At 34.0% G+C, this 16178-nt stretch overlaps 2 protein-coding genes across 2 annotated transcripts; one reads left to right on the forward strand and one right to left on the reverse strand.

The window, feature by feature from the left end:
• Nucleotides 1–5143: 5143 nt before the first annotated feature.
• Nucleotides 5144–8415, reverse strand: LOC105962419 (binding partner of ACD11 1). The gene is made up of 5 exons (XM_012986727.2): nucleotides 8216–8415; nucleotides 7122–7225; nucleotides 6950–7025; nucleotides 6133–6216; nucleotides 5144–5909 (listed from the first exon to the last, which is right to left on the reverse strand). Exons 1-5 carry the CDS (start codon nucleotides 8219–8221, stop codon nucleotides 5343–5345), a joined length of 837 nt encoding a protein of 278 aa, XP_012842181.1. The 5' UTR covers nucleotides 8222–8415; the 3' UTR covers nucleotides 5144–5342.
• A 4351-nt stretch (nucleotides 8416–12766) lies between these two features.
• On the forward strand, nucleotides 12767–15154 carry LOC105962405 (GDSL esterase/lipase At5g03980). Its single transcript, XM_088818241.1, has 5 exons — nucleotides 12767–13148; nucleotides 13268–13489; nucleotides 13590–13741; nucleotides 14383–14656; nucleotides 14793–15154. The coding sequence occupies exons 1-5, from the start codon at nucleotides 12833–12835 to the stop codon at nucleotides 14999–15001; spliced, it is 1173 nt and encodes a 390-aa protein (XP_088674367.1). The 5' UTR covers nucleotides 12767–12832; the 3' UTR covers nucleotides 15002–15154.
• The last annotated feature ends 1024 nt before the right edge of the window (nucleotides 15155–16178 follow it).

The raw sequence follows: 16178 nt of genomic DNA on the forward strand, positions 1-16178 counted from the left end.
ATACCAAATAACGGTATACCGCAATTGTTGGTACGGTAACGGTATAGAATTTTTCAATACCGAAAGATACGGTAGGTACACGGTATTGAACAAAATGTTCGGTAACCGTACCGAAACCACCCCTACAAATAAGTTAGAGATTCTTATTTTAACCCAATTTTAATATTCGAGTTGACTTCGGCAGCTTCCAGTTGGGGTCCAATTTAAATAGTGGTCATGCTACGCCACCTTAAACTGTTGTGTTTTTTCTGGAAAAAATTTGCACTAATTTCGCATTTGGTCACAAAATATATATCTGGTTTTTTCATATTTCAAAAATTCAACATTTTTAATAGTTTTCGTCAATTTTTCTATTAGTAATAACGGAGGCAAGCGGGTGGTCATTACTGCCTTACCTGACGAATTAATGATAAATCGATGGAAATGAGAAAAATGCTAAATTATTAAAACATAAGCGGTCAAATGTATTTTTTATAAATATGAAACGTCAAATCAATGCAGATTTGAATGATGAAAATTGTAATGTTTCCGGTCTTTTATCCATTAATTTAACTTTCGTTTGAGAGCTTAATCAAAGCTATTCTTGAATCTGATTCCCTTAAAGCAATTTTTGTCATCCATAACCATGCAAAAAACTCTAAGGTCCCGTTTGGTTGCCAAGATAAACCATGATTAACTAAATAGTTGGAGTTAATTTGATGTTTTGTATTTCCAATAAATTGCCGGGTCGACCCGCCAAAATTATATAATCATGGCTTATCTTGCCTTCTAATGATTTTTTTTTGTTGGAGAGTTTCATTAGATTATTTAATCTTATCTTGGCTAATCTCATCTTACCCAGGGGCGGAACCAGGATTAGAAAGTAGGGGGGGCTGACTAAAATTTCGGGGTTCGGGGCAACGCCCCGAAAAAAAATTTAGGTTCGCAAAACATTGAAAAAATAGGTTTATACTGCGAAAAAAATTACGACACATATCTATAATATCATATATATCTATAATTTATATAAAATTATGGAGAATAAACAAAAAATTTAAGGTTAAGACACATACTTACAAAATCTTTGGGGGGGGCCAAAAGTAATATTCAAAAAATATTATTAGGTCAAAATAGCTAAAAAAAATTTTTTTTTTTTTCTTGGGGGGTCAACTGCCCCCCCCCCCGGCCCCCCCCTGGTACCGCCACTGATCTTACCAACCAAACATGGCCTAATTGAACCGATATTGTTCCTAATGTTGAGCTGAAGAGATTTTGGGCACTATCGGCCTAAATGGAGATTCAAATACATTTCTCGTAATGCTAATTTTCGGCGACACAATTTAGTCAAATGAGCTTCATCATCTTCTTGGGATGGTCAAATTTCTTTCTACTGTATTCATATTTCATGCTTTTGTGATGGTGGTCGGCCCCAACTCTTTTTTCTTCCAATTTATATAGATGATTTGTTTCTTGCTTCTTAAATTTACAAATTCGATGAATTAAAATCCTAAGGCCCCGTTTGGTTGCCAAGATAAGCCATGATTAACTAAATAGTTGGACTTAATTTGATGTTTGGTATCCTCAATAACTTGCCGGGTCGACCCGCCAAAATTATATAATCATGGCTTATCTTGTCTTTTCTTGGCTTATCTTGCCTTTTAATGAGTTTTTTTTTTTGACCTTTCAAGCTCCAATAAAATAATTGGGTCTCATTAGATTATTTAATCTTATCTTGGCTAATCTTATCTTGGCTAATTTTATCTTATCAACCAAACGGGGCCTAAATCTACAAATAAACTCTTGGCTCAAGACCCTAATTTACATTGCGTGGGCTTTTCTCTAACCTAATCAATCTTCATCATCAATCTCTTGTCTTGATTTCGTTTAACATTAAAAAAATTAGGACAAATTATTTTCTTGGAGTTTGGATAACGTTGCAGTTGGTTTGTGGGTTACATCATAACTTCAATTATTGATATCTTAACAAGTTAAGTAACCATTATATGTAGATTTTATTTTTATTTTATATAAAAAATGCAATAGAAGTTCCTCATAATCGCTCTCAAAAAAAGTGTGTTCCAAATGTCACATCAATTTCCTTTTTTATTTTCTTCTTCTAAATGAACCCGAAGTCAATTATATTGGTACATTCAGTAAATCTATATTCTTGTATAGTAATTTATAAATTATACGAAATGTCACACTAGATTAATCATATGTCACTCTCAAAATATTCACTCATTAATATAATTGAAATAAATTCTCAATTAATTTTTGTCATTTTCTAAAATATTAACTTTTTAAAATTTGTATTTAATTCTATACAATCGATATAATTTCTCAATTAATTTAGGCTTTAATATGTTTTTTTTTCTTACCTAATGATTTCAATAACTAATCATGTTGTTATGAAATGATTTTTGCTATTCTTGTCTATTTTTATCTGTTAATATTCATGAACTCTATCTTTTTATAAGAGTAAAAAGCAGTTTGCCCCCTAAACTATGGGCCGTTTTGCACTTTACCCCACAAACAAAAAAAAATTGCACGTTTTTACCTGAACTCATTAATTCGTTGCACGGTGCTCCCTAAACTAATTTTTCCGGCAATTTTGACCGGAATACTGAAACATGTGCATTGCACGTGATATTTGCAGGGATAAATTTGTCCATTCACATACATCCTATATTTAAATAAATTAAATAAATAAAAAATTAAAGCTTTAAAAAAAAAAGAAAAGAGCTGTAACCCACCCCCTCCCAAAATCCAACCCATCCCAAGGCTCAGCCAAGATCCCATCCCAACCAAAATTTCAATACTCAATATCCGCTGCCGCCATGGAGAGTCTGAGATGACTGCAACCAGGGATTGTGGCGATGGAGGCGGAGCAAATTTTCGCCGCCATAAACCGGAGGTTGTTCATTTATGAATCTAACTATTAAAAAGAAGGAAAAAAAAAAAAAGAATATTGTCATCTTCATCGCCTACCCCTGCCTGCAAATCATCATCATCACCTCCAACTTTCCTACCTTCATTTCTACCTCTAAACTTTCAATCCATGAGTCCGATTCGTCGGCTTAATAACCCCCTTCCCTCTCAGCTCATCAACGCCGACAAAGCAATACATGTGCGCGGGCGGACAAACATTCCGGTCAAATCCACCATCCACGGCGTCCATCAGCTCCTCCCGCGGGGGGCACCTCCACGAATACGATCCTGTTCGGAGTTCTTCAGAGCATAAACCGCTCTGTCGATTTAAAAAGCAGCTGCGAACATGTCTTTCGCTTTCACCGTCGTGAATTCCTTCCGGTCGGAATTTTAGAATCGGAACAGTGGATGCGCACGCAGACGAGCGGGGAATCCGATCGACGAGCCCCTAATTCTTCTCACACTATTTGATCGAATTGCTAGGTAGATCATCGGCCTGAATTTCACTTCAAATGGGGCGAGATTGCTTGGGGCTTAAAGTGGGAAATTGGGAGAATAGGGCTGCATAGAATTAATTGAAGATCTTGTTTTGGGATCTTGTTTTGGATGGAGATGAAGTTTAATTGCTCCATTCGTTAATGTTCTCTGTTTTTTTGGCAGGGGAATGGGTTTGGGAGGTTGGTGGGGAAGAAGATGATAATTTTCTTTTCTTTTCTTCTCTTTTTTCTTTTTGTTTATTTAATTAATTTATATTTAATATATAGGATTTTAGGGAATAGACAAATTTATCCCTGCAAATCACACGTGCATCGCACGTGATATAACATTCCGTCCAAAATTGCCGGAAAATTGAGTTTAGGGGGCACCGTGCAACGGATTAACAAGTTTAGGTAAACCCGTGTAAATTTTTTTTGTTTGGGGGGCAAAGTGCAAAACGACCATTAATTTAGGGGGCAAACTGCTTTTTACTCTTTTTATAAATACTTAATTCTCCTCCAGGCAGGGGCGGACCCAAGGTATACCTTGGGGGCCTCCGCCCCTGTAGAATTTTTTTTTTTACCTATTTTTTAGTAAATTTTTAATATTTTATATTATCTATTGATTTATAATATTTAGCCCTCTAAACTTCAAATTTAGTATCATTTTAGTCCAAAAAAAAATTCTAGCTCCCCCACCCAATAATTCCTGGGTTCGCCCCTGCCTTCGGATGACTCGAACTACTAACTAAATGGGTTCTAGACTTGTAGGTGTAAGGTGTTCTACCAACATGCTACTGTGTCTTGACTAATTTCATAAACACAATAAAAAAATCTTCATTATTTTGTTGATACATTGTAGTGAAACATTCAATTATTGCAACAAAATAAATATGTATTTACTAAATACAATATTTCAAAAACCAACTATTACTAAAAGTTGAAAAGAAATTGTAAAAGTTTTTTAAATATAAGAAATAAATTCAAAGCCTAAAAAACTCATCCACCATATTTTTTTTAAATTATAGTATTTTAGTGAATAATAAAATGCAATAAATGGATGTGATGATTAGTTGTTATTTAAGAATTGATAAAATCACAAATTTGCTAACCATAATAATAGAGAACTTTTCTTAAAATTAATTAGCGCGCTACAAATGTTATTAGCATACTTGCTAACTCAGTGTGACGGCTTTCATGTGATGTTTGCAAAAGTTTATTTAAAAATGTGACGGTTTTCATGTGATGTTTGCAAAAGTTTATTTAAAAACATGAGTTACTGATCATTAGTCAAGTGGGGTATTAAGTATCGATTTTTAAAAGTTGGAGACACCTGTAAATATAATGGAAAATCAACTTAAATAGGAAAAACAGATCTCACCGTCTAAAAGTGCTTTTAGAAAAATAGCTTAAAACAATTTTATTTAAAAAAAAAATCAAAAGTAAAATCTAATTTTGCAAACACCTAAAAACAAATTGTGAGAAAAAAAATTCAGAAGCTATTTCTAAAAACTTTTGCGAACACCACCTCATCGAGACTCCAATTTTTGGGATATGTTAATAGCTTGAAATTCTCCCACCGCAATGAAGCAACAATTTCGACACGGGATGATCACAACTCCAATTCGAAGGTAAAATTTTAATTTATTATTTTCCAAAATAGATTATATATATGTGTAATTTCGAGCTACGAAACTTGCCTAAATCAAAAAAAAAAAAAAAAAAAAAAAAAAAAAAAAAAAAACCCAGCCATAAATCAATTGAAGAATCAAGAACTAGTTCATATCATCCACCAATCTATCATGGTTTAAACTTCTGACTTGACATATATTTGTAAAAAGCTACAGACAAGACATCGAGAAAAGCCAATCTTCAAACACATAACGAATTGATTTTCAGTGAATAAAAATAAACACTATAAAGAACTCTCTCAAGTATATATATATTAAACGAAAATGTTCACAGAATCAAACCATGTACGGGAGCAGGCTTGCCCGAAGAATCACCCGCTTTTGGAGACTCGGCCAAATGAATCTGCGCAAAATCATCCACCATTTTCCTTCTCTGTTCATCTTCGACAACTCCAACTTTCTGCTTCACCATTTGTCCAACCTCACCCGCCGCGTTACTAACCGTACTGAAAGCACCCGTTACCCAACTAGTCCCCGTGAGAACGTAGCTGTTGTTCATTATAGCAGATCCTGCACTACTCACCGTTTGTTCAGCTGCGGCGAACGCGGATTTCGCTTTCTCCGAGACGTGGAGTTTTTCGTTCACTTCCCGCACTTTGTCGTTCACTATAGAAGTGCCGATGCTTATCTTTTCTGTGAGACCGATTTTTTTGTCGAACGAAGCGACTGAGGCAGTTGCTGTGGAGGTTAGTTGGAGCTTCTCGTCGAACGACTTTGCTTTGTTCACTGCGTCTTTGCCTAGGATGAAACCCTTTGCCAGCATACTGCTCACTACATCCTCTGCCTTTTGGAAAGCCGATATGGCACCACCACCGATGTTTTTCTTCTCTGATGGCTGTTCAAATTTTAGGCGCCATTACACTTTAATATATATATATATATATATATATATATATATATATATATATATATATATATATATATATATGCATGGTTGTTAAATCGTAAATCGAATTGAGTCGTAAATCGTAAGATTTTCGTGAATCGAATCGAATCGTAAATCGTAGATTCGTAAGATTTGTAATTTTATAGTAATTGTAATATAAAGGATTAATTACCAAGAGGGGTGCACAAGCAGAAGGAGGGAGCTTGTAATCTGGGTCGAGATTAATTTCTACCGCCATGTCCACAATTGTTGCTCCCTGAAATTTGATATACGAAGAAGGGTCAATTACAGATTAGCCCCTGAGCTAGGGTCGATTAATGAAAATACCCCTCTGGTACTGGCAATTACATACACCCCCGAGGTATATATTTGTCTTACAATTACACCTTTAAGGAGTTAATGAGTAACGGAATCTTTAAGATTCCATGGAATATTCGTTCTGAATTTCCAGTTCTACCCTTGTACACGTGCATGACCCAATATACAGCTGTGTTTTTCTGACTAAGATACCCCCAGGGGGTAATGTAATATTTTTTTTTAAAAGAGGGTTTTGTACAATTTAATTAAAATTTGCACAAATCTAATACAAAAATCATCTTACTGAAATAAACTTCAATTTCTTTTTATTTATGCTTGACAAAAACGAACCACTCACCTTTAAATTAGAACTTAATTTTCATGTGTATAGGAGATGCACGTTGGAAAGTATTAAGGCAAATATTACAAGTCGTTTATAAATTAAGGTGATATAAAGGATTGAGCTAACTCTCGGGGTATAAAATATAAATCCGTTAGTAGTCATATACTGTGAGGCCTTATGATAGAATGATTGAGCATAACTCGCGGTTGAAATGATGGTTTCGGTATTTCAGAGACCTAGAGAAATTGATTTGGTAGCTATTTCTTAAGTTGTGTGATATAAATAAAATTCGAAGACTTCAAGAGAGAGAGGGAGATATCAAGAGAGAGAGAGAGAGAGAGGGAGTCACCGAAAGAAGAATAGCTGTCTCTGCTCCTTGAGCATCCTTGAAGGTGACAAACGCAATTTGAGACCTCTCGGTATCACTACACAGACAACCGGACAGTCAATATAAGGGTGCGTATAACGATTACTATACATATACACACATAAAATAGAACTAAAAACAAACTTAAAATCACCTTCGCGTCTCAACATATTGGATATCACCAGAAAACGAGAAGAACTCTTGGATATCACGATCAGATGCCCCCAAAGAGAGATTGCTAACCTTGACGGTTGTTATCTACGGCATCAAAACAAGTAACAATCAGATACATGGCAGATTTTACACATTATACGTCATTATTTTGGCAATCATGGAGCACCAATGACTTCCCAGATAAATGAAATCTACCCTAAACTTGTATCTACTGTTTTGACATGTTTACATTCTTTAAAGGAACCGTAAAGAACCAAACCGCAAGGAACCGGAAATATTTGGTTCGGTTCGGTTCCGGTTCCCCGAAAATCGGAACCAAAACCGGCGGTTAGGAATCGGAACCGGAACCGAACCGAACCGAACTGTGGTCATGTCTATATTCCTTTATGTGATGGCAAATTCAAGCAGTGCCATTGTCGATTCTTATACACAAATATGGGTGATGCTCTTACAATACTTTACTACAAGCAAAATAAACTCCAAATGAGCTAATGTAGGGTTCAAAACTTGCGATCAAATGTAAGCCATGAAGTTATCATCTGTATACAGTAAGTAAGTTCCAATCACTGGGTTCGTCAAATTTCAGAATGCAAGGACAAATATGACTTTTACTAGCACATATATACAAACATAATCTACACATCCATGTTCGAAAAATGCGAATGGGATCGTTTATTGATCTCGGAAAAAATGCAAGTGCAAAATCTGTAGTAGTGGAGATCCATATTTGAATTAACATAAATTATCAACGAAAATCACCGTAAAGTTACTTCGATCGATTAAAATTAAGTACTTACTATTCACAACAACCACAGAACACTGCAAGCACTTATATCAGTATTCAGTTGACCAAATCACAAATTTGGAAAAATGCCTAAAGCAATCGAATAAATAAAAAATCAGCAATTAATAATCTCAGACGGATCAACATATTCTACACCAACAATACCCAAAAAAAAAATTAAAAAAAAATCAGATGAACAGAAAATTTCCAGATTATCCATCCAAACCAATAAAATAAGCAAAAACAAAAAATAAAATAAAATAAAGCAGCAAGATGAAGATGATACTCACCGACATGGGAATTGGTGAAGAATTTTGTGTGTTTTTTGGGGGAAAACTGGAGTGAAAGTTGGAAAGGGTTTAGAATGCCGGCGGGGATGGAGAATTGCGTTGACGGGGCTTAGAAATATGCAACCTCGATTATTTGTTTGAATCTGAAAATGCGGAAATCAAATTATTTTCTTTTTATTTATTTCTTATGGGTTTATTACAATTTACAGGCCAACACGCGATTCGGATTTCTAGGGTGGGGCCGGGCGGGGCTAGTTTATTGGTCCTTGGAATGGAGGAATCTTAATCGAATCTTTTTCTTTAATTTATTGATTTCACGTTCTAACGTGTGCTTGTTTGGTTTCAATTTGCGACTTGTTTTTAAAGTTGCTTGCGTTTATAAAAAGTTTTTTTTTTTAAACCAAAAAGTTGCATATTTTAAATAAGATAGGGATGGAAAGAAAAATGGCTATCTAGAAGTGGTAAAGAGCCAAAGCTTTTGGTCAACTTTCAACTTTATTTAGAATCTTGAAATTAAATTCATCTTAAGAACATAATCACATATTTGGAATTATCGACATACCGTTTGTCATGGATTTCGATAGAAATGATGATGAACGAGAACAATAGCAATCTACAAGTCAAGCCTCCTCCGAATCTCCTTGTGAAAACATTACTCGTAGGCATATGTTATTTTCTATTTCTCCATTATCACAAATCACTAACTACAATTAAACCTCTATAAATTAATATAGTTGAGACCATCAAAATTTCATTAATTTAGCAAAATATTAACTTATCGATAAATTAATAATTATTAATTTATACGTTAATTAATAAATTATTTATTTATGAAATTATTTTTATAATTATTTCCAATAAATACATTTATTTTTTTATTTTTTACGTTTATATTATTTATTGTACCATTAGTTCAATGCACTATAGAGCCCGTTTCACGAACAGAAGCTCTTAAAGCAGCAACGATATAGAACGATTTTATGTTGAGTTATCAAAAAAAACTATACCGAAAGTTCTAACCATGTTAAGAAAAGTGAGAGACGAGATTGATGGTAATGTGAACTTCAACAAGAAACAAGTGATAATTAAATTATATTCTTTTAAACCTTCATAGATCTATAAAATATGTAATGTATCATGTAATTTAAGAATTGTTTTTATGCATTATTAATTTATATATTATATGGGGCTTCTTAAAATTTTTCAAAGTGTATTATCTTATAAATTTAGCGAATTATTAATTTAGCACGTTGTCCCCGAGTCGGGACCGGAAAATTTTATTATTTAAGCGAGGTTATTAATTTATCGGGTATTAATTTATCGAGTTTCTACTATATAATACGATCGATACGACGTATATGTCTCGATTGAACTAGAGGAATTGGTCCACCAAGGCATCTAATATAGTTTAATAACCATGCGAATGTTCTAGGTGATATAATACGTCCGTGTATGACTTAGAGAAACTCATTTCCATAATCACCATACTATCAGCTCTGACAAAGGACTCTATGGATTATAGACCATCAGAAAACACATGACATCCATGACTAATCAAGCATTCGAATCCCCTACTACAATGCACAAACTTCACGCTAGAATTTGGATTGTGCGACACACAGGCCCTTGGATTCGATGAAACTTATGGACAAGTCATGACACATATGATCCTCTAGTGAAGTCACGGTGATGTGTGGCTCTTAAGAATTAATGGGGTACAACTATACCATAGAAATCTCTACTCGATAAGTGGGAACCACTTAGAGATTTGTTGGGCAATGGAGTTTAGTGAACTCATCTATATGAGCACCCACTCAAGTATGCCAATGCCACAATATCGATGATTGATGAGACAAATTACACATACACTAAGTGTTAGTCTCAAAACGAAAAGACCAACATCATTGTTACTGACGTAACCCATCGACTGAAATTGAACAGATACATTACTTATATTGAATTATCTCATAATTCCACTAAACTAACTAAAAGTAATAGAGTAACTTATTAGGACTATATATATACAATTCCATAGGATAATTAGGATGTCAAAAGGTGAATTTTATCCTATTGGGATGTGAAAAGGTGAATTTCACTGATACCAAATACATTATTTCAACGAGTACATAAACAATCAAATTCTCAAGTTTGACTTCCATGTCACCTACTCTAACTAGAACAATCGATTGGTTGTTCATTTTGATAGAAAAAACCCACCCTAGTTATGATAGGATTTGGACTTAAAAAGAACATCTGTTGACAAACTACATTTTACTTGGGTTAAATACAAATTGCACCCATGTATTATTACTATTGTTGGATATATTTTTTTATATGATTAAATGCAACAAAGTGGCCCATGTTGTTAAGCAATGTTAAAGAATCCGTCTATTTTCATAGTTAATCAATTGTTGTACTAGATGTTGGATAATTTTGGACAAAAATACCCCTATGGTTGTGAATAAAAAGTGTCTTTTTCTTTCTCTCTTATACCCAATTTACTCTCAACTATTTTCATGTTACTTCCCTATTATTATTTTTCACAACCTAAAAATTTCACCCAAACACTCTCTCTCTCTCTCTCTCTCTCTCTCTCTCTCTCTCTCTCTCTCTCTCTCTCTCTCTATATATATATATATATATATATATATATATATATATATATATATATATATATATATATATATATATATATATATATATATATATATATATATATATATATATATACACACTGAAAATTATTTATAATTTCCTTTTTAAATCTATCTAATTTTGCAATGTTGTTCCCAATCACCCAAAATTTATGAATTTCTTTCATTCTAAATATTTATTAATAGTTTTTAGATTTCCGAAATTTTATAATTTCATTTTGCAACCAAAAATTTCTCGATTCAAAATGCTTCTCGTAGTTCTAATTCTCAAAGTTCATGCATTTCATTTTTTACGTTCAAATACCACATGTCATATTTTTCTAGAACCAATTGTTGATGCAACCGGAGTGCTACGTAATAAACTAAAAAAATTGGCCAAGTAATAAAGTCAAAAACGCCTATTTATATCAAACAAATGTAAGGGTAAAAGAGTAACTACGTTACATAAAAACCTATGCAGCACGGACACGGATACGTGGACACGGCGATACGCGGATACGGATACGGTGATACGACATTTCCAAAAAACTAGGATACGGACACACGGAGGTACGCGTAAATATAAAAAATATAGGGGTATATTTATAAATAATAAAAATATAGGGGTACATTTATAAATTGTAAAAAATATTTATAAGCCGTCATCGCATAAAAGCTTGCCCTTGTTGCTCGTGTTCTTGGTCGCCGTCGCTGCTAGACTTTTAGAGTTTCGGGTGGACTCACAAAGAAAACAGAGGAAATGTGTATTGCAGAGAAAACAAAATGCGCATTTTTTTTCATTAGGAATCTCTCTTAAAACGTAAGAGAAGTGTCCCAATTTTTTTAAAATTATGGACACTGCCCGACACAGGTGTCCTACTTTTAGCGAAATTACGATACGACCCAACATGTGTGTCCGAGACGTGTCCGGGTGCAGGGCCGGTCCTGGGTGATAGGAGGCCCTGGGCAAGACTTAAAATCGAGGCCCTTAATTCCGATTTTTCTATATATATATATATATATATATATATATATATATATATATATATATATATATATATATATAATTTAACACAAATAACATGGAAAAAACAACTAAGTTTAAACTGTAGAAACTAACAATAGAGAAATATATAGGAGTGCAAGAAAAATTAAATTAGAGTAAAATAATGTAAATGAGAGAGAAATGGTAAGAAGACAAAAGAGATTGGATGAAAAAAAAAATAGAGAGAGATAAAGGACAAAATAGATTGGGTCAAAAAAATTAATATGGAAAGTATGGGTTAAAAAGTTGAGATGAAGAGAATAGGGGTTGAAAGAAGAAAAAGAAAATATAATTATAAAATAATAACAAAAAATATAATAATTTTTGGGTCCCATTGGGAAGTGGGCCCTGCTCGCCCTGGGCCAAGGCCGCCCCTGTCCGGGTGTATCCGATTGTCCAGGTATCAGTACGGGGACTCTTCACCTTCTAGAAGTGTCTGTGCAATGCATATAAAAACTAATAGAGTTAGAGATTTAGGGATTAACCGTTAAGTTGAGGGGCCACTTTATTGCATTTTATAGTACATAAGATATATATGACACATGTGATAATACAGATGTGCAACTTGTATTTAACCTCAAACCGAGTATATGGTTTATGCTTCGGTTCGGTGCAATTCGGTTCGTTTCCTCGGTTTTTTTTTTTCTCACCCCTAAGTATTTGTGAAAACCTAGTAAGTTATAATCCTAATCGTAATAGAATTGCAATAGAATGTATTAAGTAAACTCCAGTCCCAATTGTAATTCTAATTCGAAGTGGCCGGAATCCAATTAATTATTATTAGAGTATATAAATTCACGGACTCCTAATAACTCTAGGACCCCTAACCCTATCTATATAAGCACATGCATCCTTAATACAGCAATTTTATTCACATGCACCAAAATCTATCTTTCAAAAGAAAAAAATAAACTTTGTTCGATACTTCAATAATATTCAATGGCTTCTTCTCTAGTTCAGAAACAAAAAATCATGTTCTTAGTTCTATTAATCTGCGTGTTGTTTTCGTACGGTAACGCCAATTGGTACGGTACCGGCATGACTAATTACGGTAACCCAGATTCTATTGACCCGAACGGTAACGTAATTAATCCGTTGAAGAAGTGCGGATTCGACAAGATGTACCTACTCGGCGGGTCCCTTTCCGACACCGGGAATTTGATCAGCGAAACCGTCGGCTCTACTTTGCCCTTCGGTAAACAACCGTACTCGCACGGCCGCTCCTCTAACGGCTTGTTGATCACCGATAATTTTGGTGAGTAATTTCTTCTTGTTCTTTTTTTTTTTAATTCAATTTTTCATTAGTATTTTAGTTAATTAATATGTGTATTGATCGATCGTTTTGATTTTAATTTTGTCGTGGTTCTTAATTAGCGTACGAGGCTGGGATTAATCCGATTCCTGATACCTACAAGGATTTGAACTTATATTATAACAAAGGAGTAAACTTCGCCGTGGCGGGGTCCACAGCTTTGCCGGCGGAATTATTAGCGACGAAGTACATGATTTCGTCTCCGGTGACAAATAGTTCTCTCAATGTCCAATTGGATTGGATGTCCGACTATTTCAACTCCGCTACGTGTCTCAATGATAATGGTAATTAATCAATCACTCTTCACATAATTCTTAATTTTATTGTTTGAATTACTAATTAACACGCGACTAATTACGTAATTCTTGATCCAATTATCGGCAGGTTGTACCGACAGATACAACAAGGCGATTTTCTTCGTCGGAGAAATCGGTGGATCCGATTACCAGTACGCTATCTTGCAAGGAAAATTAACCATGGATCAGTTAACAGATATGGTGCCTGATGTTGTTGCTGCTGTCATCAATGCTACAAGGGTACGTGCATTAGTTTTTTTATTTATTTTTTTTTTTTTTTTTTTATTATTATAATTACAACCACTCCTGAGATATGATCAAATTACGAAACCCCCTCTTTTGTTTGGATAATTACATCTACCTTTCAACTATTAATTTACTTACACCTCCACCTTTATGGTGTCAAATTCAACATAATCATCTAAATTCCGTGGAATGTTCTCTAGTTTGTACCCGTTTTATGCAAAAATACAGTTCCTGATGCACCACAATCTGATATACACAAGCCAAAACATACATATTATGACCATCTTGCTTCAAAATGTGGAGCTCGAATGAGATAAAATGGGTAAAAAATTGAGAATATTCCATATAATCTAGAAGAATATTCCTCTAAATATGAAACTGCAAGGGTGGACGTGTAAGAAGATTTATAGTTGATGGACGTGGTTGTAATTACCCAAATAAGAGGGGGTTTTCGTAACTTGACCATACATACCTCAGGGGTGGTTGTAATTTACCTTTTTTTTTTTTTAATTATTATTCTTATTATTAATAATAATAATTGTTATTATTCTTATTATAGAAAGATAAGCCAATTCACAGTTATTAGATTTAATTAGATTGAACTATTGATTTATTATTTCATACATAAATTGCAGGGAGTACTTAATTTGGGAGCTAGAAGAGTGGTGGTTCCCGGAATATTCCCGATTGGCTGTCTCCCGATTTACAAAACGCTTTTCCAAAGCAACGTCTCGACAAACTACGACGAAAATCAATGCCTCAATCAATTCAACGATCTAGCGAAGAACCACAACGAACAACTGCAAGAAGGCATCAACGGTCTCATGCGAGAGAATCCAAATGCCGTACTAGTTTACGGAGATTACTACCAAGCTTATAAACACCTCCACCGAATCGCCACACTGAACGGTGCGTAATTAATTAATTCTCAATCGAACATGAATATAAATATATATAAATAATCAACACGTTCTTCTAAATTATTGAATATAATTATATCATTATAATTACGTTTTAATTTGTCGATTATATTGATTGAATGCAGATTTCGACACGGAAAGAGCTTGTTGTGGAATCGGGGGCGACTACAACTTCAACGTAACGACAATGTGTGGTCACGGCGGCGTGAATAATTTTATGGGTCGAAATAGGTACATTAGCTGGGACGGGATTAATTTGACGAGAATCGGAAACAAGATTATGGCTAATTGGTTGATCCGGAAAATCGTACCACAGCTTCAATGTCAATCCTGAAGGCCTGCAATTAATTAAGCTTTGATCTTATAAGTACAATGCTTAGAAATTTTGTAGTTTCTTGTAGTAATTTGTTCAATTGTTTTTTAGGATTTATTACATTTGTAACTCGAACCTTTGTGGAACTGATCAGTTAATATAAGAGTTTTGTTTGAAGGGCTATTAAATATGAGATGAACATTGGACAAAATTTAAATAGAAATAAATAGTTATAAATACTAAACTGTTTAATCGGACTTCGGATATTGAACTTGGTGTTCTCGACACAATGTAGTTGATACGCAGAACTAACTGCGATGATTATGGTGGTGTTTGCAAAAGAAATAAGTTATGAGATTTTTTTGCTCGTGGTCAGGGCCGGTTCTGAGGGGAGGCGAAGTAGGCGGTCGCCTAGGGCCCCCGAATTTTTACGAAAATTTGGGGCCCCCAAATTATTTTATTTACACTTTATATATTAGTACTTATTTTAAATAAAATATTATATATAATATTTTGGAACATCGGTTCTAAAATAAATTTAAGCTAAATGATCAATAGATATTTTTGCAATTTTCATAACTTTGGAGCCCCTAAATATTAAATTTATAATGTCGTAATTACTTATTTTTATTCTAAAATAAGAGTCTATATTTTTTTTGAGTAAATTCAAGTCCATTACAAGGGAAATTAGGGGAGGGTGGAACTCGAACCGTAGACCTTTACCCTATTGGTAAAGGCTAGGTACCAACTCTCCTAATGATGGTTGGTAAATAAGAATCAATATTCATTAGTGTATTTAAGTTTATAAATATTTATGAAGTCTATTTGCTATAAAGATTATACGTCGCGGGAGGAAGTGAACCAGCAAATCATATTGTTAATTTTGAATATTTTTCTACATTTTTAGCTACTTTAAATTCACACATTTCAAAAAATATTTCGGGGGCACCGCCCCCAACCCCTATGATCTTTTATTTCATCATTTTTAGAAAATATTATTTATATTTTTTTAATACATTCAATTTCGAACACCCATTAATAAAAAAAAAAGATTTTATTAAATAGGGGCCCCTGTTTTCTTATGTTCTTTAAACGTCGCCTAGGGCCCCCAAATTCTCAGGAACGGGCCTGCTCGTGGTCTGTATTTGAGTAATAGGGTTTGCAAAATCATAATTTCACTTTCTTCTAACTACTCTCA

This window comes from Erythranthe guttata, chromosome 5, assembly GCF_056151865.1.
Source record: "Erythranthe guttata isolate IM_541 chromosome 5, IM_541, whole genome shotgun sequence".
NCBI classification, from domain to species: Eukaryota; Viridiplantae; Streptophyta; class Magnoliopsida; order Lamiales; family Phrymaceae; genus Erythranthe; species Erythranthe guttata.